At 48.5% G+C, this 23,546-nt stretch overlaps 1 protein-coding gene across 1 annotated transcript in view; it reads right to left on the bottom strand.

The window, feature by feature from the left end:
- Positions 1 to 23,546, bottom strand: part of LOC147665125 (uncharacterized) — a 180,832-nt gene that overhangs the window by 30,153 nt on the left and 127,133 nt on the right. The window contains exon 2 of the mRNA XM_086949756.1: positions 5,265 to 5,372. Within this exon, the coding sequence (XP_086805882.1) occupies positions 5,265 to 5,372 (108 nt within the window). The remainder of the gene's footprint in view (positions 1 to 5,264; positions 5,373 to 23,546) is intronic.

The raw sequence follows: 23,546 nt of genomic DNA, 5'->3' as shown, positions 1-23,546 counted from the left end.
GAAATATACTTGGTTGTGATCTGAGGCACAACCAAGCATATTACGGCTTTCCTCACCACTAGCGCTGTCATGGAGGTTCTTCCTCCATGTAAAGGCTGGCAGTGAGGAAAGGAAGTGCCCCCTCCTGTATTTCTGCACCCCCTGCATGACATGGTGAATTTCTTCCTGTGCAACTGGCAGTCCTGTGGCTGTGCCGTTTCAGGCTCACAATGAGCTTTTAAAATGGAACCTCCGCGGGACCACAACGCCACTTGCTAGCAAAATTACTTGTAATCTGGCAGGCGGGGCGTGGCAGTGGCGTGCCGCCCGCTCCCGCACTGACAAAAGTCATAATCAGGCCCTTAGTGTCACCCCTGAGGTACTTTAGAAGTGTACTCTTTGGGGGATTTAAACTGAAGACTAATGGGCCGGTTTAGAGTTTGATTGCCATGGTTTTCTTCCATCAGGGGGACGAAGTAACGTACTCGGTCTCCCTGATCGAGGCCCTGTCTGCCAAATTTTGTCATGTCCTCCAGCCCAAACCATTGTTAGTTTGATAGATGGCTCAGTCAACATGACGGAGGTGCACTGTGCACTTACGATGTTTTTTTTCTTTTTTCCACAGCAAAAACCCAAAGTGGGATTTTGTTTTGGAAAATAAAATAAAAACTGACCTGCCCTTGCCTTGGGAGTTTTTCCCATGAAAAGGGGGGCATTATGAAGTTTTCACTGCCCATTACTGCCAGGTTTTGCCCACTCTAAATCGGGCGGGCGGATACTTGGCCAAACCCCCGACGGCCCTCACACCGTTGGGCCATTGGAGGTTTTTGTCGGCGGTGGAGACAGAGAAGTCTCCACCGTCTGCATAATGAAGGTCTGCCCAACTTTAAATGAGGTGGGAGGACCTTCAGTTTGATGGAGACGGTACTCTGTCGGAATCGCAATGAAGTCCCCTCTCTGCCAAACTCTAAATTGGCCCATAAATCAGAAGGTAAAATGTATGACTTCTATGAGCCTGGTTGGTTTTTCTGGCACTTCCTCTCGATCATCCTCAAATTGTGCATAGGTCCCAGTCTACGGTGACAAATGACTTAGTCTGGCAGTTTGCGTTTTTTAACACCATTTCTGCATAAAACTTTAAAAATTCATATCCCTAGTTACCCTTTGTCAGATTTGGGGGTCTCTAGTTGGCACAGATAGGTACTTGTGACAAATAGGGACCCTTGCCTCTAGTCAGGCTAAGGGGGTACACTCCTAAAATAACCCCTGCTCACCCCCTTGGTAGCTTGGCACGAGCAGACAAGTTTATCTCAGAGTCAGTGTGTAAAGCATTTGTGACCCCATACAGTAACCCAGAGACAACACTACAATGGACACCACTCAAGGTTTATATCAAAAATAAGTATTCTTTATATAGACTTAACACAAGACCATAACCGACAAAAATACACAATACTATACTTAAAATGGTTGTATTAGCTTAGTTCAGTTCTTAAGATGCGACACTTTGCATCAATGTACCTTACGATGCGTTGCGCTTTCACAACAAGCATTGTAGCAGCAATTGAAATGCGGCAAAGTTCCAGTGCAAAGAAATAAAGACGTGAAGATCTTCCAGATGCGGCACGCTTCTCCGAGGATGCGAGAATTCTAGGTTCAATACGTCAACTGCTGCGGCGACACCTGTGTTCAGCGATGCGACTGCAACATCTTCGGCTGCACACTCTTCTCTGACGTTGCGAGAGGCTTCCGCACAATCTGACAACTACAGGGCCGACATTCAAGATGCAACGGTAGCAGCTCCGACGGCGGCGCGCTTCTCCGGTAAATACGAGGCGCTTTTCTCGATGACGTGCAATAGGACAGCTACAGCGCCGACATCCACGATGCGACGGCAGCAACAACGACGGCGACACGCTTCTCCTTCGTTGCGAGACTCTTCTCCTGATGCGGTGCAATACAACAGCTACAGTGCCGACATTCACGATGCGACGGCAGCAGCAGCGACGGCGACACGCTTCCTCTTCGTTGCGAGATGCTTTTCTTGATGCGTTGCAATACAACAGCTACAGTGCCGACATTCACGATGCGACGGCAGCAGCAGCGACAGCGATACGCTTCTTCCTCGTTGAGTCAGGCTTCCAGCTCCTTGAGACACGCAGTCCCTCAGAAGGCCCAAAACAGCAGCAGGCACTTCCAAAGAACCCTGGGGAGCTGGGGGGTGAAGTCTGTTGTCCCTGAGACTTCAGCAGGGGGAAAGCTATTTTCCAAGCCCTTGGAGATCCTTCACAAGTTGAAAGTAAAGCACACAAAGTTCTTTCTCCTCTCTTTGGCAGTCAGGCAACCACTGCAGGCCAATCCCCTAAGCAGCACTTCAGCTTAGGAATAGTCTTCTCAGGTTCCTCTCTTCAGCAGAGGTTTCTTCTTGTAGTCTAAAAGTGATCTCATGTCTTGGGATCAGAGTCCCAATATTTATACCCCATAATCCTTTGTCCTCTGAGGGCAGAGGGGCCTTTGCCCTGTCCAAACGAGTTCTGGAGCACTCTGTTTACAGGACTCCTTTCCTTTCACAGTGCAGGGCAGAAACATCAGACTCCCCACAGGAGGTGGAGCCAGCATTGTGGAGGGAAAGTACAGCCTTGGAGCACTTTGTTGACAGGGTTCCTTCTCTTCTTTCACTGTGCAGGGCAGAGACATCAGCCGCACCCCAGGAGGTGGAGCCAGTATTGTGGAAGGCAGGCACAGCCCTATTCAAGGTTCAGGTGCAACTCCTCCCTCCCATCTAGATGCAGATCTCCCTATTCACCACTGCGCTGACTAATTCGGTCTCCTGGAATCCCCAGCCCTGTCACTCACAAACTCCAGACAAAGGAATACACAACCTAGCAGAGGCAGGCTTGGATAGTTAGGCAAGAAAATACCTACTTTCTAAAAGTGGTATTTTCAAACACAGAATATTAAAACCAACTTTACTAAAAGATGTATTTTATGACTCTGGGTCCAGGCATACTAAACTCGAATTCCATGTTCGCTGAGTCAGTTAGGATTATAAACATGTAATAATCTAACATCCCATTCTGGCCTATGGAGAACAGGTAGCCATGCAATAGTGAAAAACGAAAATGGCTGTAATCCACTATTAGGACATGCCACACACCTCAGGGCTTGTCCCACCTTATACTTACAGTGCACCCTGCCCTTGGGCCTACCATAGGGGTGTCGGATATGAAGAAAAGGGAAGGTTTAGGGACTGGCAAGTGGGTGCACTTGCCCAGTCAGCATGACAGTACCAGACTGCACGCAGGCTTTGCAATGGCAGACCTTAGACACATTTTACAAGGCTGCTTCTGTGGGTGGCACAACTAGTGCTGCAAGCCCACTAGCAGCATTTGGATCTAAAAGCCCTGGGCACTCCTGGTGCACTGTACTAGGGTCTGACAAGTAAACCAAATAGTCAATCATGGAACCACCAATCAAAGCATTCATTTACAATAGGGAGCACTTGCACCGTGGCACTGGACAGCAGTGGCACAGTGCCCAAAGCATCTAACACCAGCAAAAACACATGAGGCAACAGGCAACAGCAAAAATGGAAGGGAGGCCCATGCCAATGGTGCCAGGTCTAACATGCTTCTAAGATTTTTTTAATTTTGTTTATTAAATCTTAGTTTATTTTTCTTGGAGATTTGTAGGGTTTTGCATTTTGACTTTATTACTGTTGTGCTACTTTATAAGTATTTTACACATTACCCTATGTTAAGCCTGCCTGCTCTGTACCGTAGCTACCAGGGAGTTGGGTTCAGATTTAGGTACTTTGAGTGTTCACCTTGCCATGGGTTGTTTTTATGCCCATGCAGTGGGTGGTCAGCCATCCCAAATAATACTCCACTTTCTTACACAGTAAATAAGGAATGTAAACTGCGTCCTTCAGAGAATTTATAAAACTCCTAATCAAACCCTCGAAGGCTTTCACACATTTTACTGGCAGTCATTGTGTGGGTTCGATTGGGCGGTACTAATTTGCTGCATATTAGAATTAAGTACCTCCTTCCATTTGCATAATAAGGATGTTGGTAATCACTTCGCCTGCACTTGGGGGACCTCACACGAGCCTTCAGCCCCTTTATGGTGTGAAAAATATCATGAATTGGACTGGTTATGGCCAGGGCCACTGGAATTATGTAACTATCGCCTAGATGTATCATCGTTCCTATTTGCGATTTCTTAATAGCGATTTTTACCGAATCGCTATTAAGAAATCGCAAAATGGGATGTATGTTTGAAATCGCTATTTTTTTGCGATTCCTTAATTTCCCATTCATTCCTATGGGCCAGGAGGCCCATAGGAATGATTGCGAAATAATTCTCAAATTGCGAATTCGGAATTTGGTAATCGCAATTTGAGAATTATTGCAAGGGTGTCTCATGGACACCCTGCTGCACCCCTGAAACTTACATGTGTGTGCATATGGCGCACATACATGCCCTATGGGCATGTATGTGTGTCACATGCCACCCTCAAAATTGCCAATTTTTGGTTTTTGAAAGGATTTCGCAAATTAACACGAACCTCAAGTTGGTGTTAATTTGCGATTCCTTAACCTGAATTTGCAAATTAAAAAATCTTCATACATGGCATTTAAGGAATCGCAAAATTGCGATTCCTTAAATGCTTAAGCAAAATAAGGAATCGCAATTTTTTGCGATTCCTTATTTTGCTAATTTCACATACATCCCAAAAGATGCAAAGTGTCCGTTTGCGATTCGTTAGGGCCGAAATTCTGCGAATTTCGGCCTTAACGAATCGCAAAATGCTTGATACATCTAGGCCTGTAGCTTTTTCTGCTGTTTTATTGATTTGCTGTTGTTGCCACATAATCCATAATCTGCTGCATAATCTGCAGATTTTAACACAAAAATGTTTCTAACTCGAGCGGATTTAAAGTTAGTAAAAACCTGGTGACATGTATTCAGTTGCAGTGGAAGTTCCTTCACAAAGGCTAACTGGTCATCTTTCATTTGATTATTTCTGTATTTCATTGGAAAACTGACACTTATGAGGTGGAATCTTTGCCCAGACAGTATTACTAAAAATTCCAAAATAATGAATACTATCAAAAATGTGACAATTGAGCTTTTCTTGCCGCATAATTTAGTCAACCCTGCTGCATAATTTGGAGCTCCTCTGTCGCATTATTACAGTGGACCTGGTTATGATAAACCTCCTCATATGCAGTATTTGGTAATAATGCCCGTGCCTTGAAAGAATTGGTGAAACACTTTACCCAACATTCCTGTGAGGGTGGATACCACCAGAAGGCCCGTCAATGGTGCGGCGAGCAAAGCTCCCCAGCGAGGGATGGATACGGTACCGAGCATGTAACGGCAGCATTCTGAGAAGAGAAAGAGGGACACAGATCAATGACTCACAGTGCATAGTAACTCACATACGGGGAGGTTTACTAATTTATAGCGCAACATGGTACAAAAGTCAAAGTTGCTGAGCAACATTGTGCTAGGGGAAGAGTGCAGGACAACGCCGTATCGGCTAAGATATAGCGCTCCGGCTTTCATTCTCAGCATTGGCGTTCCTTAAGACTGCCTAGTGAATGGTACACACCTTTGCACCATAGTGCATAGGTGCATGCATGATGTCTAGGTTTTGTACAGGAAGGGTATCCTCCCAGTAGAAAGTACTATGTTCAGATTGACTAATAAACTTTTCTCTCATTATATGGGTGTCGTACAATGTAGAACACAGGCAATGTCTGAAAAGTTAGGAGAAATAAAAAAGACTTCTCATAGTTAGAGCATGCCTCGAGGAGGGTTTTGGTGCACGGCTCGGTTTAACCCCTTCGCCGCGGCACGAATTACGCTTCGGCGCGCATGGCGGGGGGGGGTGATGATGGCTGAGCACTGCGCCGCTGTGCTCGTGACGGAACCACGCCTTCATGAGTCATGGGTGGCGTGTGCTCATGATGACGTGGTTCTGTCACAGCCCCGCCCGCTCATTAATTCGCCCGCACAGGCGGGGAATTAATGCCCGTGGGCAAAGTGGCAGCCGCATGACGGACCCATGGCGTTACGAGCACACGCCGCCCGTGGCTCATGACGGCGTGGTTCCGTCATAAGCAGGCAAGGGGTTAAACATATTAATTCTTATGGAGTGAGGTAATAGGTAAAGCACTGAAGCGAAAATATGGAATGCAATCTTCAGATGTTTAAAATGTTAAAACCCATTTGGATGATTTGTGATTAGACACAGAACTCAAAGACTCTGGATTTACATTGAGCCCTTAAGAAGCGGTTTTAAACTGCAAAACATGTGTTGGCTGGATGTATTTGTTACTCCTGGTCTATTCCAAACAAACATCAGTGTATATATTAATAGAAACAAAAAGGCAAAGAATTTTCTTATTTCAAAACAAAAAATGTATAATGTACATATAAGATAGGAATAACATGGACTTTAAACTTATGAATTCAACTGAATATGTGTACATCTATGAATCCTTTTGACTTTTAAATAAATATGGTTTTAAAATGTTGATAAACCAGTTGTAAGAATATCACTTAATTTCTCTCCAAGAGAAAAGCAGTTTGATGTAAGTTTAAAACTTCGTCAAAACTGTTTCACCCATCAGACCGGTGACCCCCTAGGTCCCGATAAAAGTGCTTAAACAGTTTCAAAACAAGAAAGTAATCTTAAAATTCTTATTTTTGAGGAGGATGTAAATAAGAATATATGGACCCATAATCAGATGATAGAGAGACTAATTGCTGGTAAAAGCTGATTGGTGCCTGTTATCTTAGGAGAGGGATCCACCAACCCTGGCGTAAAATCCAGAGGCAGATGTATTCATTTTTAGTGCAGCACAACAAAAACAAATATATATATGCTGAGCTGCTTTGCGCAAGGGGAAGAAAGCAGAGACACATATTTTAACAAGTAAACACCATGTGAAAATGAGCTCAAAACACTGAATAGTTGAACATACTGACAGCATATAGTCGGGGCTTACAGTTCAGTTGCCTTCATTTATTTATTTATTTATTTATTTATGCAATTTCATATAGCGCGGACTTTACCCGAAGGTGTCAGAGCGCTTCACAATAGGAACAGAAATGATACAAACTGAGAACATTACACGAGCAACAGATTGCAGAGGCATACGTTACGTTACATACGGTAAAGTGATAATTGTGAGCAAACAAGAATACATGAGGTAGTAAAAATTGTGAGAAACCAAAAATACATGAGGTAGACAAGGTAATTGTGACACTTGTGAGCAAACAAAATACATGAGGTAGTAAAAATGTGGGCTACCAAAAATACATGAGGTAGTAAAAAGTGCACAGGAGGAATAAGTGTGCAGGCTACAAGAGAAAATAGAGTATAATTTGCGGTATAATACTGCAATATATGTTAGACACTCAAGCACAAGAACAAACGATTACGTAGGCAAAAGTGGCACTTGTGCAAGTATCAAAGGTAAAAAACATGTGAGAGGAAGCAAACGGTGTGTTACAGGGGCAAAGTGGTGAGTGCAAGTTGCAAGAGGGTACCAAACACAAGTACATGGATAATACTGCAATAAAAGGCAAACACTCTAACCGCAAGAACACACTGGGAAGGCACTTCCATGGACATGAGAAGTAGAAATTTTCAGTAGTGGGAGATCTTCCTTCAGATAAAAGAGAGTTACTTTTGGAGGTGTCTCTGGAGGAGGAGAGCTTTGAGGTCCCTTTTAAAGGCCTGGGAGGAGGCGGTGGTCCGGAGCTGAGGCGGGAATGAGTTCCAGATTCTCACTGCGTTGCCTGAAAAAGATTGGGCCATCGTTCTTTCCTTCTTGAAAGTGGGAGGTTCAAGCAGTAGATTCTCCGCATTGCGTGAAGGTCTAGAACCTCCAGAGAGTTTCAGTTTATTCGCCAGGTAGCGAGGAGAAGAGGAGTGCAGGGCTTTGTGGGTGATACAAGCGGTCTTGTAGATAGCTCTAGCCTCAAAGGGAAGCCAGCGGAGGGTAGATTACATCAGTGTGATGTGATCGCTTCTTTTGGCCCCATAAATGAAACGAGTTGCTGAGTGGAAAACAGACTTAAGTGGGGACAAGTGGGATTTGGGGAGGCCAGTAAGAAGAGAATTGCAGTAGTCGAGTCTGGAGAGGACCAGTGCTTGCACCAGGGTTATAAGGTCCCGCTCCGCGAAGAAGCGACGGATTCCCCAAAGAAGGCGCAGTTGGTATCGAGCTGATTTCGCAGAACTAAACATGCAAAAACAGACACGCTTCATATGTGATATTGGTACTTAGAAGATGGGAGGTCTCAAAGCTCCTATCAAACGCTTGTGCAACTGATTATTTCTCATCTGCGGCACAAAGCCCCGGCAGTAGAGACCGGTGGGGATTGGTTGCGAAGCAGCTGACCAGCCGCTGCTCTGGAGCAAATGAGGCTGGAGTAGGCGGAGCGCAGAAGGGGAGACGGATGCTAGCGGGTGAGAGAGGAGAGCCACAGCTAGTCTCTTGCCTCCTCCTCCTTCACGCTCATTCCAGAGGGGTATCCCTGGCCCTTTGTGCATAGAGGACTGGTCAAGACCAGCGAGGGGTCCACGCAGGGCCGGACTGGCTACCAGGCGTTTTCGCATGCTGCCGAGCTGGTGGCTGATTTCGCTGATGGGGCGAAGCACACTCAGGTCCCCATCAACTAAATCAGCCCCCACCGCAGTGAAATAAGCCCCCAGCTCGGCAGCATGCCAAAAGGACCGGTAGCCAGTCTGGCCCTGGGTCCACAGCGCAAGAGACATTCATCCATCGCCAGGCTCCGAGTGGTGCCCTGAGGAAGTTCGAGGAGGGAGGAAGCGCAGTGGCATGATTGGTGCCCTGACAGGGGTGAGAGGCAGTCAATGAAACTACTGGCAGATAACACAAAAACAAGATGGATGCCTACAATGTATCATTTCGGAGACAAAAGTAGCAATGTGTTAGCAATGAGAATGTTTTTCTGTCAAACGTTGTTGTAAATCTCTTTAGCTTAAATGTGGTAGCCCGCGGCCCATGCAGGGGGCCCCCCATAGGAGGGCAGCCGCCTTAGTGCCACATGATGGCACACGGCAACAGTCCTGTGTTGTAGGGACCCCCTATGGGTTCGGCGCTCCCCGCGTCATTTCCGACACACTGGTGGGTGGGGAGCCAGGTCTAAGTACCTCTCCTGCACACTTGTTGCTCTTTTTGCTGGCAATCCTGCACGCTATTTGGACGTGTATCCCTGGAACTGTAGCTCCGAGCGGCGAGTCGATTAGCTCCCCTCCCCACTTTGCTAAATAGACATGGCATCCAACGGCTGACCATTGTCGGGGCTGCGGTCAGCCACAGGGGGGTTGGTACAGCTCCCCGGGTCATTCGCTGACTTGACCCTGGGGCCGCTTTTACACCTCTGTTCCACGCCGCCTGGTGTTAAGTTGGCCTTGTTACCTGCTTGTAATGTCCTCCGGCTGGGTAGCGGTTCAGTCTACCCGCGCCGGAGGTGACACATGAGCGCTGGCACCACTCGCCATGCGTGTGCTATAAGTAAAGAGGCGGCTCCGGCAGTCGGGACCACATGGTGAGACTACAAGTGTGTGTCACGTCTTCATTATGGCCGTAGCCGCACTAATTAGTCAACCGCGCGCTGCGCCCATTACACTGGTGACAAGGCGGTAACGAGCCAAAACTCTCTTTGATCTGCTGGTATCTGTGAGTGGCCTGCGCCATCAAACCAAGCCCTGCAGCCACATGAGGAGCCCGCTAGATTGTGCAGGCCTGCTGTCACCTTTGCAAGCCTGCTGCCACCTGTAAGGGCCCTGTACCCATTGGGAGTGCCTGTGTGGAGCAAGTGACCCACCTTCAGCCCCCCACGCCTGAGCCCACACACTTGATTGTCCCCAGCGCCCTGGAGAAGGTAAGAGTGGAAGTGAGGCTCAGTACCCACGGTATGCAGGAGACAAATCCCGACTGCGCCACCGTCGCTCTCGGCCAGGCGGCTGCCGCCTCGCCCAGTAGGGAGGCAGTGCACGTGCTGCGAGGTGCGACCACAAGTGCGTCAGGATAGCATTGATTCCGGCAATAGAGCCCTTTGTCGTGGATGGTGCCCCTTCCTCCCTCGCCCCTCGATGGAGGGACTGGACTGACTGTCTCCAAATCTATTTTGAAGGGGCATGTATAGCCTGTGTTCGACGCAGAGCCCTACTCCTCCACCTAGGGGGCATGGACATACACCGCATTTACAATACACTACTGGAGGCCACATCCAAGAAATATGTGACGCTGCTCAATGCTCTTAATGCGCACTTTGAGCCAATGGCGAATAGAGACTATGAAAGGTTTATTTTTCGCCAGGCCAAACAGGAAGCGGAAGAGTCTTTGGACGCATTCCATGGGCGTTTGAAGGAACTGGCCAGCACGTGCGGTTTCCAGGGCGAACAAGAGGAGATCCGGTGCCAAATAATACAGGGGTGCTACTCGTCCAAGCTCAGAGTGAACATCCTCCAGGAGTCTGGTAAATCCTTGGCTGATATCCTCACCCTGGGTCGGTCAAAAGAGCGATCGCAGGCCAGAGCATCCCACATGAAGGCCGCCCTCCACTGCCCCATCAAGACCAAACAGGTAGACGTGACAGAGAAGGTGAACGTGGTGAAAGCCAAGTCATGCCAAAGCCCAGGAAAACGGCCGCAAGACAATAAGAAAGAATGTGGCTAATGTGGAGGCATGCCCCACCGCATGCAGGGCTGCCCAGCGAGAGGGAAGCGGTGCACAGCCTGCGGGAGAATGAACCATTTTGCGGCAGTATGCAGGTCAACGAAGCCCCGGAAAATCGCGAGGCCGCCCGATGTCAGGGTTTCGGTCTCTGAATCCTGTGGGCTCTTGCTTCAGCCCCATCTTCTGTGTGTCTCGTCAGCTTCCTCCCGTGTGCGTTAGCCATCAGAAATCCCTGGACCTGTTGTGTTCTCCTATTGAAGGTGGCACTGTAGGAGACCGTGGCAGCTTGCTGGTGTTGTCACCACCCAAGCGCTGGTGATTCAGGTGTGGTGGTGAGTGTTTGCTGTTGAGGCACTCTTCATGCTGTGCTGGACTTCTTATGTGTTTTACTCTAGGAGAATGGAACCGGCTGTGGGGAGTGAGCTGCAGCAGCTCTTTGGCTATCTCTCCTGCTGGTTGTCCTCAGCTGTGACGTAGCCCATCAGTCTCTAGTGCCTTGTGGACAGGGGAGAAGGTACGGGATCAGTTGATTCTTTCCGTCACTAACAATAGGTTGCTGGCCCTCTTGCTGCTTAGTGTAAAGAGCTTGGACGGTGACTTACTAGCGGCAGTGACTGCCTGAGACTCGAGCAAAAGACGTCATCGGCAAGAGGGGGCCAAAGCGCCACCGGCGGGTGGCTGCAGGGCGCTACACAGGGCAAACAGGAGGGCAGCATGACATGCTTCACATCCTCTTCATCGTGAGTACTTGGGCGCGCAGTCTCCTCACCCCATGTGGGTGCTGTAGGTTCCGGAGTCCAACTTACCGCCGCCACCGCCGAGAGTCACGGAAAGCTGCTACAGGTACCAGCCGCCACCGCCAAGAGTCACGAAGCCTACAAACACCGCGCCGCCGCTCCGGGGACTACAACACCCGGCAGGCCTCGCGGCGGCGCGTAGCAGCTGACGACAGACTCGGGGAGAACGCGCCAGGAGGCGCAATAAATTCCCTGACACCCCGGCAGAGCGGGGGAGTCCAACTTACCGCCGACACCGCCGAGAGTCACGGAAAGCTGCCACAGGTACCAGCCGCCACCGCCAAGAGTCACGAAGCCTACAAACACCGCGCCGCCGCTCTGGGGACTACAACACCCGGCAGGCCTCGCGGCGGCGCGTAGCAGCTGACGACAGACGCGGGGAGAACGCGCCAGGAGGCGCAATAAATTCCCTGACACCCCGGCAGAGCGAGGGGGTCCAACACACCGCCGACACCGCAGAGAGTCACGGAAAGCTGCCACAGGTACCAGCCGCCACCGCCAAGAGTCACGAAGCCTACAAACACCGCGCCGCCGCTCTGGGGACTACAACACCCGGCAGGCCTCGCGGAGGCGCGTACCAGCTGTCGACAGACGCGGGGAGAACGCGCCAGGAGGCGCAATAAATTCCCTGACACCCCGGCAGAGCGGGGGAGTCCAACTTACCGCCGCCACCGCCGAGAGTCACGGAAAGCTGCCACAGGTACCAGCCGCCACCGCCAAGAGTCACGAAGCCTACAAACACCGCGCCGCCGCTCCGGGGACTACAACACCCGGCAGGCCTCGCGGCGGCGCGTAGCAGCTGACGACAGACGCGTGGAGAACGCGCCAGGAGGCGCAATAAATTCCCTGACACCCCGGCAGGGCGGGGGAGTCCAACCTACCGCCGACACCGCCGAGAGTCACGGAAAGCTGCCACAGGTACCAGCCGCCACCGCCAAGAGTCACGAAGCCTACAAACACCGCGCCGCCGCTCCGGGGACTACAACACCCGGCAGGCCTCGCGGCGGCGCGTAGCAGCTGACGACAGACGCGGGGAGAACGCGCCAGGAGGCGCAATAAATTCCCTGACACCCCGGCAGAGCGGGGGAGTCCAACTTACCGCCGACACCGCCGAGAGTCACGGAAAGCTGCCACAGGTACCAGCCGCCACCGCCAAGACACGAAGCCTACAATCACCGCGCCGCCGCTCCGGGGACTACAACACCCGGCAGGCCTCGCGGCGGCGTGTAGCATCTGACGACAGACGCGGGGAGAACGCGCCAGGAGGCACAATAAATTCCCTGACACCCCGGCAGAGTCCAACTTACCGCCGACACCCCCGAGAGTCACGGAAAGCTGCCACAGGTACCAGCCGCCACCGCCAAGACACGAAGCCTACAAACACCGCGCCGCCTCTCCGGGGACTACAACACCCGGCAGGCCTCGCGGCGGCACGTAGCAGCTGACGACAGACGCGGGGAGAACGCGCCAGGAGGCGCAATAAATTCCCTGACACCCCCGCCTCGCGGGACGCCCATGGCTAAGCCCGGGCAAAGGGCGGGCCCTCTACGGCCCTCATCGGCACGAAGAGACAGGGCCCTGACCGCTGTCCAAATCTCCCAAGTAAGTTATATCTCCCCAAAATAACTGTAAGAATCTTTTGACATCTCTCTATTGACTGATACCTCAAGGACCTGCTCAGTTTTTACATTGAAAAGTTGCCTTGCGAAATGTCAAAATCAAAATCGATTGTCCCCATTAATACCATGGATAATTACATGGTTCAGAAAGTTGCCAAAATTAATCATGACAGGAGATCATCTTTGGGGTTGAGCTATTCACCAGAACTGCTTATTGATAACACGTCTCTACCTACTCCTGCTTTTGAAATTAGTAATTATTATTATTATTATTATTATTATTATTGCATTTATTGAGCGCACAGCTACCCGGAGGTTTCCCGGCGCTTGCCTTGGGAACCTGTCCTGGCTTTTCCCCGTGAGATAGCCCCTACAGGGCATCCCCAAGGTGAAAGCCAGGCATCCTGCCGCAGGGGGGGCGTTGTGGAGATTAAGCAAGCTTAATGCCCAGAGTTGCAGAGTGAGAACCCATGATTAGAGCAGGCACCGAAGCGAGAGAATTATCGAGTCCGTGGACATTTGAGCTCAAGACCCTGCCGCGTCGGGAATTGAACCCTGGTCCCGGGTCTGACCTCAGCTTCCGGGGCTGCCTGCTCTACACCGTGAGCCACACTTCTCCACAATGAGGTGTTTCAGACCCCGGATAACAACCCATTGACCCAGCTGTTAGTAGCCATTGCCGAACCAGCTCCTGAGAGCACACAGGACAAAGAAATAATTTCTATAGAAGAGGAGGAGGTCCCTGCACCGGTCCCTGCACAGAGAGTAACAAAGGGGGGGGAGAAGAATAAACCCAAACGGGGTGGCCTCCGATCAAGTAAAAAGCGCCTTGATGCGTCCCCTCAGGAAAATAGTGGAGATGACACAGGGGGAATTACAGGAGGGAAGGCATATTTGGATGAAGAGCAATTCAGGAAGCTACTAAATGCTGTAGATAGCAAGATTAAAACTATAACCAAACCGCTCCTAAGTAAAATAGAACAGCTCACAGAGGAGGTGAATAGGCTGGGGGTTCTCCTGCAAAAAACAGTAGAGGAAAATATGAAAATCCCATTGCCAAAAACACTCAGAGTCGAATCAAAATTCACTCAAACTGCCCCCAGATTAGACCTATTAGTAGATACTCCTTTGACCATCCTGGAGAGTACAGATCTAGAGAGGGGGGGGCTTGAGAGACTTAGATCCAGATACTAACAAAGGGGACACTGCAGGGCAGAGTCATAGAGGTAGTAAAGAAGATTTCAACCTAGAGATGAGGCTTCTCCATTAATATTGGTCCTAGCAAATGTCCCCCAGCTGGAGCCAGGGCAAGCAGAGAACATCCCCTCTTTGGTAAATAAATCACTTCATTGGTTATCAAGGAACATGGCTTTTACCCCGGGGGCAGGGATCAGCTGGCGCAAGAAGTAGTTAGGGCTAGAAGAGTTGAATGGATCGGGGGTGGTACCAAAAAATTCAAGGGGGATTGTGTGGTGCTACATCTTTCCGATCCAGAAGTTTTGCCAAATATACTAGCCAATATATACCCCCCACAGCGTAGATCAACAGAAATTGTGCCATTAACGTTGGATTTCTTTTATACACAAAAAGGTAATATTCTAAATCCAACAATGTTGAAAACTAAATGGAACCCTGTACTAAGAAAAGCCAAAACCCTTGATAATAGAAAAAACTGGGGAATACCGATGGAAAACAGGTTCTCGGCCCTTTCTGGCCTAAGTGAATGTGATTGACTGAAAGAACGGATGAGCTTAGGAAAGGCTAAGGCTGTAGAACTTTACAATGGAAATGATGGTAATAAAAAGAATCTAGAAATAAATTGTAGTGAGGGAAGGATACCCAATCCCAGGGAACACACTCTATGTATAGAAGAACAGACCCCACTAAATACCTATACCATTGTAGGCAATAAGGAAAGTAGCCCTTCATCTCTCTTGTCTACTCTTAACCAGGGTTCACCCTCACAAGAGAGGACTACGCAGATAAAAGGCAGTGTTAAACTTATTTCTTGGAATTTAGCAGGAATTCACCATAAATTAGAGACCCCCGAATGCTGTGAGTTCATTGATAGCTATGATCTTATCATGCTCCAGGAAACCTGGGCAGTGGCACCAGTTTTTCGTCAGGGCTATTTAAATTTCTATGTACCTGCGAAAAAGAATATTAAAGGGCGGCCATTAGGGGGTCTAATTATCTGGGTACGTCAATCTTTACAATGCACCATCAAACAGAGACCCATTAATAATTGTGACCTACTCTCACTAGTGCTTACCTGGGCTGATGGTCATAACTAGGCTTTATATAATATCTATGCCAGGGGAACCAAAGGGGGCATAGCCTCTGATGTGATAAGTGCATTAGATAATGATTTAGAGATTCTACCCACACAGTACACAATCCTAGTGGGGGGAGACCTGAATACGACATTTGAACCGCTAGGATGTGGGGATAATGAACTGGCCCGAGAGGAAGATACCAAATGGGGTATTCCACAATTGGATCTGCCGCTGGTAAAAAAGTGGTCAGAAGTAGCAATACAGGCTAAGAGCTTATGCCTGTCCAGGGGACTGAGGGCAGTAAATGGCCGTACCCTTTCTGACCCACAGGGTAAACACACCTTTGACAATTTGAGGTCAAGTAGCAGGATAGACTATATTCTTATAGATGTTAGAGACTGGCATAAAGTGGTAGATATGCAAGTGTCACCAAGATTAGAGAGCGACCACAATCCGTTGTGTCTGCTCATTAATCTGGAACAAGGTGAAAACTCAACCAACCAGAAAAAGGGTGCTACGACACTAGATGTTGTTTCATCCAATAATCTCCGACACATTAAATGGGCAACTCTGATAGATAAGCCTGGGGATATGCAGGCCCTAGGGGAGATAGTCATTGAAGAGGTTAATAGACTACAGATTCTTACTAGTGAACCTAATTTTAATGAATTGATTCAAGAGTCACAGCCAAAGTTTTTTGCTAACTTACAGAAGTTATTTTTCAAAAAAAACCAGCAGAGGAAGGGTACTAGACCACCAATAAAAAGAGCGTGGTATGACCACTCCTGTAGAGAAGCGCGACAGAAACTCAGTATAGCGCGGAGGACTAAAATAGGAGTATTAAAGGCCAGGGATGATTATAGGAAAGCACAAAGTAGGGCAAAAAGACAGTGGGATGAGAACACATGGTTAGATCTGAAGAAAGCATGTGCAGCTAAGCAACAGAAAGAGTTTTGGGCCATTTTAAAGTGGGGCAGCGGGGGAATAGCAGACTGCCCGAAAAATTACGTAGCAAAGGAGGCCTGGGTGGACTTTTTTAAACCTCAATATGCAGACAATTTGCCTCCTCCAGTTGAAACCTCTCCAGAAAGGGTATACTATACACAAGGAATATTCTCATTGAAAGATGCAAATGAGGCAATGGATGGAGTAACCAGAGGAAGGGCGCCAGGAATTGATGGAATACCGGCGGATGTGTTCCTATCAGACAGGGACAACTGGTGTAAATATTTTGTATGGCTTGGTAACGCCATCGCACAAGGAGCAATGATCCCAGCAACATGGAAGGGTGCGGAGATAATACCAGTCTTCAAAAAAGGGGATAAGGCTCTACCAAGTAACTATAGGCCCATCAGCCTTATCGATTGTGCACAAAAACTGTTGGGCAGGATGATACAAAACAAACTACAAGCCTGGATAGATGATAAGGACATCCTCTCCCCGTACCAGGCTGGTTTCCGCCCCCTAACCAGCTCTGTTGACCAGGTATTCCACTTTTTAACTAGGTTCTGGAAAAATGTAACTCTGACAAATGGCCCATAATATGCTGTCTTCGTCGATCTAAAGTCAGCGTTTGATTTAGTACCCCGACAAAAACTTTGGATTGTCTTGCGGGTTCTCGGAATAAGCCCCGAATTGTTGACTTTGCTCGTGAGGATGCATGAAAACAACTATGCCGGGATTAGGTGGGGGGCCCAGGGAGATGTTACTGAATCCTTCCCTGTGGATCGAGGGGTCAGGCAGGGCTGCGTCCTGGCCCCCACCCTATTCTACCTCTATATCAATGGTATAGTTGATTTTTTAAAGCAATTTATGACAGATGCCCCAATACTAGATGGGGAGCGGGTTCCAGTTTTAATGTTTGCTGATGACACCCTGCTGGTCTCACGGACCCCTAGCGGTTTACAAAAGATAATTAACGCTTTTGGTGACTTCTGTCGGATTCGGGGCTTGGAACTAAACACAACAAAGACTAAGTTTATGAATCTGAATCCTGTCAAGAAATTCAAGGGGAAAATGCATTTTAATGGAGCTATATTGGAGGAAGTGAATGCTTTTACCTATCTAGGTATTTCTCTACAGGCCAACATGAACTGGAAATCCCATATGGACTCTGTGGTGCTAAAGTTTAACCAATTGTCAGGGGCAATAGCACAAAAACATAAATCTTCATTTACAAAACCTATACAGCCAATAATGGAGATTTATAGTATGAAAGTGCTGGGAGCCTGCCTCTACGGATCAGAGCTATGGGGTTTCACAAATTTGAACACCCTGTTCGTTGCAGAAAATAAATTTCTTCGACGAATGATTGGTGTACCCCCGAGCACTCCTTTGATCCCGCTTCAATTTGATCTCGGGAGGAAAAAGATAGAGGACTTGGCCAGACTGCGTCCCCTCCTATATTGGAGGCGTATAAAAACTACCCCTGAACTGAGTCATTACGCAGCTGCCCTTATGGATGTTGTTAGATCTGATCGTTTTCATAAAATATTATGGCTTAAAGAAGTTAAGAACTTGCTCCAAAAATTGCACCTAGACCATTTGTGGATAGCAGTTGACCCACATGCCTTTCCATCTAAGGCATCATTGAAAAAAATGTATTGGGACATGACATTTAATACTGTATTGATTTCCAACCAACCATCCATGTTGACATCCCAGTTCTTGGATTTTAAAATTACACCTAAATGTGAACAGTACTGGGATTTGATTTCTAAACCCCTAGATAGAAAGCTGTATTTCCAGTTTAGAATTGGTTCTCTACCCCTTAATGCCTTCACAGTTAAATGGTCCACTGGCAATGTAAACACTTGCTCTTACTATAAAACACATGTAGAGGACATCCCACATTTTTTGTTCGTTTGCCCATTATATGCTGCCCCAAGAAGCAGATGGCTAAAACCGGCTTGCAGGAACTTGGGAACAAGGAAACACCTAGAAGCACTTAGGATTCTAAGATCAAACTGTGCTCCCAATCTCGCAATTGCTGTAGCCAAATATATGGGGTGGGCCTGGATAATACGCACGCGCACTTTAAAACTGTAATTAATCATGGGAAACGAAATTTAATTTCGCAAAGCTAAGTGCAGTGACTTGAATTTTACAATGTATGAATTTTATAAATCAAAATATTCGCCAACACTGTATAATATGAATGGTATTTAATATGCATTTTAACTTGTTCTTAAAATTCTAGCGTAGTATTTATTGTGTTTAGTGTAGGGAAAAATGCTTTTATGACAATGTTGTCGAATAAAGTATTTAAACTTGAAACTTGAAACTTGTAGGTTCCGGAGGGCGTCACTCCATGGTACGGCGGCACTTCAACCCTTTTCTCTCCTAGGCTCATTTTTTTTAGGCTCAATGTTTGCTGCTGCAGTTGCATGCCTTACAGGCACCAGTTGCAGGGTGCATCGAACTGCAATTTCCCTCGGGGCACGGCAGAGCTGCAGCCTAGGTATACGTGGGGGTCTGACCCCTCTCGTCGCCAATATTATGTTGTGGGCCCTAGGCCCACATGCTATTAATTTTCAACACAAACACCGGAGTATTATATTTGGAAATGGACACAGGCACGTGCACCCGGGCCCTTTTACTGGCAGAGTCACATCATTTGTGACGCCTGTGATGTATGGGTGTGGGGTGCATATGTGTCCAGCCCTCAAGGGAGAAGCTGGAAATACAAGTGCCTGCTGAAACACTAGAACGTGTCCAGCAGGACACTACAGCAATGAACCCCAATCCGTGTAGATATGGTGTGCACCTGACTGCAAAATGAAGCCAGGGAAAAGCTACCATTGTAGTTGTACGGTTTCTTTGCTGTAATAGCTGTACGTGGTGTTGAGTGTGGGTTGGTGGGGTGTTTGGCGCCGGTCAAACTCGCGGGGGTTGTCGGTGTGTGCTGGATGGGAATGCACGCAGTGGCCTGTTGCATTTTTTGGGCCCTTTCGTCTCTGTGTTTTGGTGACACCAGTCGTGTGGGCCTGTGTTGTCATGTGATTTAGGTTATCCTGAACAACAGCAGAGCAAGCGCCAACAAAACTGAATAGAAATAAAGGAAAGCTTGAGTAGGGTTTCCCTGTGAGAAGAGACGACCTCATGGCTCATGGCTATAACGAAGAGGATACATGGGGAAAACGATGCAAGGTCCACTTCACAGTTCAAAATGGAATGATGAAAATATATATTTTTTTCCTTTTCCCATTTTAATTGCACTTTCAATTAAAATGAAGGTGCATTGCAGAAGAGTGAGAGAAAAAAATGAACATACCTTTCTCTTCAGGCTGGTGGGCAGCCCTCACTCTTTGGGAGCTCTGAGCAGGTTTGACTGACGGGCTACGAGTTATTTCTCTTATGGAATGAAGAGTGTTCTCCACCCAAATATTTACTGCCTTTACTGCTTTTAGCCTGACCCTTTGATGCCCGATTACCACTTGAGGCTGTTTAGCTGGAACCATTTAAAAACAGCCCCAAGGCACTCACGGATACTCTCTCCGTCGAAATCTTCTCCTTTCTGACATGAAAAGAGGAGCTGGGTATCGTCAGCGTAAGATACGTTCTGGGCCCCGAAAGATTCCACCAATGTCGCCAAAGGGGTCATAAAGATGTTAAAAAGAGTCGGGCTCAACACGGAGCCCTGAGGGACTCAGACTCCCAATGGCGGCATCTCGGCGGAGCTCGAGGAGGCCGAGACCGTTTGTCGGCGGTCAGCTAAGAATGATCTAAACCAGCTGAGCACCGTCCCCCTCAGACCGATCTCATAAAGTCTGGCGAGGAGACCCTCATGGGGGACGGTGTCGAAAGCCGCCGACAGATCAAGCACGACGAGCATGGATTTGCCTCCAAAATCCAGCGACTCTTTGATGGCCTCAGACACCTCCAGCAACGCCGTCTCCGTGCTTAAATTGGGGCGGGAGCCAGATTGGGAGGAATGTAGAAGATCGTGGGACTCCAAATAATTGGAGAGCACGATATGTACATGTTTCTCCAGGATCTTAGCCAGTGCGGGAAGAAGTGAAATAGGCCTATAATTGGCGAGATCCCCTAGGGCAAGGCCGGGCTTTTTAAGAAGGGGGATGACCATTGCCTGCTTCCACGCCTGCGGGACCACCCCTTGACTCAAAGATAGATTCAGGAGCGGGTTGGCCAAAGGATTTATAATATCCGACATTTTCGCCAGGAATTTGGCAGGGCAAGGATCCAGAGGTGATCCAGATTTAAGATTGGCCATGAATGCCAAGGACGCGGATATCAAAAATGGCGGGAACACCGTCAGGACTGGACCAGCGGGGATCAGAAGAGCTGGCCCATCCGCAGGGCTAAGAGGAGCATCCATCTGCCCCGAGGGGAAGGAGTCCTGAATCAGCTTTATCTTGTTGGTAAAGAAGTTAGCAAGGGCAGACACCCACGACTGAGAGGGGTCGATCTGAGTTGAGCTAGACCTAGGAGTCGTAAATTCTCTGACGATGGAAACGATCTCTTTACAAGAGTTGGCTGCTGCCTCTATTCTCCTTGCGAAATAGCCTTTTTTTTTCCTGGAGAATTTCCCGGTGGTAGGCTTTAACCGTTGTTCTGTAGGCAAGCCTAGCATCGGCATCATAATGAGATCTCCAAGCCCTTTCGGCCACTTTGCATTGCCTACGGGAGTGCGACAGTGCTTCAGTGAACCAAGGGGCAGAGGTCCGTTTAGGTGTTAATCGGGGGGGGGGGGGGAGTCACAGGGGCTAGATCGTTCAGCCTATCCATCAGCCACTGTTGCAAAGAGTCTAAATCTTTCTCCAGACTGCCCGTAGCAGGGAAAGGAGGATCCAGAGAGGCCTGAGCCAGCATCTCTGGAGTCACTCGATGGTACGCCCTGGATACTGGTCCCTGATGTTTCGGAACAGTGCTCGGAGGTTTCTTAATGCACTGAACATAGAATTTGGCCAGATAATGGTCTGACCACAGTACCGGCAACAATGCCGACATTTCGATAGGGGACGTGGAGAAGATCTGATCTAGAGTGTGGCCCTTATCGTGGGTCGGTCCAGACAGAAAAGGGGTCAGGCCTAAGGGTGTCATAATGTCCATCAATTTCATTGTATCCGGATCAGAACTCTCATCCATATGGAAATTCAAATCACCGGCAAGTACACAGTGTTCTGCTCTAAGAATCAGCATCGACATTATCGACTGGAGCTCCTCAAAAAAGGACGACACAGGGCCAGGGGGCCTGTACACTAAGAGCCCTTTAAAAGATTGTTGAGGTGTCAGTGATATGGAAAAGGCAAGGGATTCAGAGCCCGTGATGACATCCATAGGAATGATGGAACATGCAAAGGATTCCTTAACCACAAGTGCTACGCCCCCACCCCTTCCTTTCAGTCTATCTTGCCTAAAAATGTTATATCCTGGGGGTATTGCTGTAACAATATCGGGATTGGATGACTCGCCTAACCAGGTCTCTGTCAGCATCAGACAAGCTGGTTTTTCAGTGACAAGGAGATCAAAGATTTCCTGGGCGTGTCTACGAACAGATCTAGTGTTTAAAAGCAGGCATAGGTGTTTTGCGCTACCCATCTCCCTGGTAGATATGGAGGGGGGGACACTAGCCAGAGACCAGCCGCAACCCGGGCATTTCCGCTTGCCCTTATACCGACCAGGAAAGACCCTGTGACAGGCACAGAAGGCCTTTTGAAATGAGCGGAGCTCCTGGGGCGAATAGCAAATCATGGCAGCGTCAGGAAAGAAAGAACGATCAACAAAGGTCGAGCCCCGCCTGCCACTCCGGGCGCCTCCAAACGCTGACGGGCGCAGACGGGCAGGACTCTGGCACGACTCCGGCGCAGATCCGGCGCGACCACTGTCCGCGTCGCGGAGTCGTGGACGTTCTTCTTATAGCGGTGCTAGAGCGCGTGAACGTCGTGGCCCACATCCAATATGGCTGCCAAGGCCAGATCGATGCTCGGCCGAGGGCGGTCGGGGGTAGGGGAGGGGGGAAGTGACAGCGAAGCGCTAAGGAGCGCTCTGAAAGTCTCGGGTCCCTAATCTCTAGCGCCTATAAATCAAGCGCAAATGAAAATAAACATTAAAATGTCTCTGGTGCTTCTTAATCAATAATATATAATTTACCGTCGTAATTTCTATGCAGGTAAGTACTTAATCAATAATAACTCAATCAGAAAGAAAGAAAACAGAGTCCGTGGTGTTAGAGTTCTTAGGGGTTTTATTCCTTAAAAAGGAATGGTCTAGACCAGGATATCATATTCTTCCCACCACAGGGGTGGAAGAAGGGATAGAGAGAGCGCGCTACATTTTATTGACAGTACATAGCTTATATACTTAATTCATGACATGGAAAACAGTACAGTAGGCGTAACAGCTGAGAGAAGACAAGATAACAGTAGCCACGTGTTACTAATACGTAATCAGAAGGCGTGGACTAGGCGTGTGCTGGAAACGTCACAGATAGGTGTCACAAAAGGGGTGGCACTAAACAGAAATGTTGCAATGTCAGCAGAAATCGGAAGCTTGGATGCGCGCGCAGCTGCATGACGTGTGATAAACGTGAAACTGGAGGGTGCAGGGGGCTTGACATTTGCACTGACGGAAAGAGACAGAAGTCTGGCATGTCAGATCAACTTGTGCTTCTATCATATCTGATATCTGGTGTTTAGGAACTGAGCTATCTGGGCGGAAAGGTCTCTGGGGCAGAAGTTATTCTATACTGACTGTGAGTGCGTGTATAAGCGCCTGAGTGTCTGCATGAGAAGCGTGGGGGCATGGGCCTTCCATGGGAGCATGGCAACAGAAGCTATGAATTACTTGCACGGAGACAGGTTGGCCCTTTGGCCCTGTAGCTGAGGGGGTGTTTACTGAAGCTAGCAGGCAGGAATGTATTTTCGAGGAGCAGAACAGATAACTCGAAGGTTATAGTCAATCTTGGCAGGCAGCAGGCTGAGCTGAACGCGTTGGGCCGCGCTAGAAGTAAGGCAGAGTTCACGGGTACGGGGGCAGCCTGGGCAGCCTGGCCTGAGGCTCCCAGAGTCAGAAGGGAGAAAAGGCTCGATGGCAGATATTCTGGGCCTACTTTGCCAGAGCTGAAAAACATGTAGAATACACTACAAAAAGACGTTGGCATAGTATACTTAGGAACGGGCTATC

Source organism: Lissotriton vulgaris, unplaced genomic scaffold (assembly GCF_964263255.1).
Source record: "Lissotriton vulgaris unplaced genomic scaffold, aLisVul1.2 SCAFFOLD_668, whole genome shotgun sequence".
NCBI classification, from domain to species: domain Eukaryota; kingdom Metazoa; phylum Chordata; class Amphibia; order Caudata; family Salamandridae; genus Lissotriton; species Lissotriton vulgaris.
The sequence above is the reverse complement of the archived record's forward strand: the minus strand, read 5'-3'. Positions and strand labels throughout refer to the sequence as shown.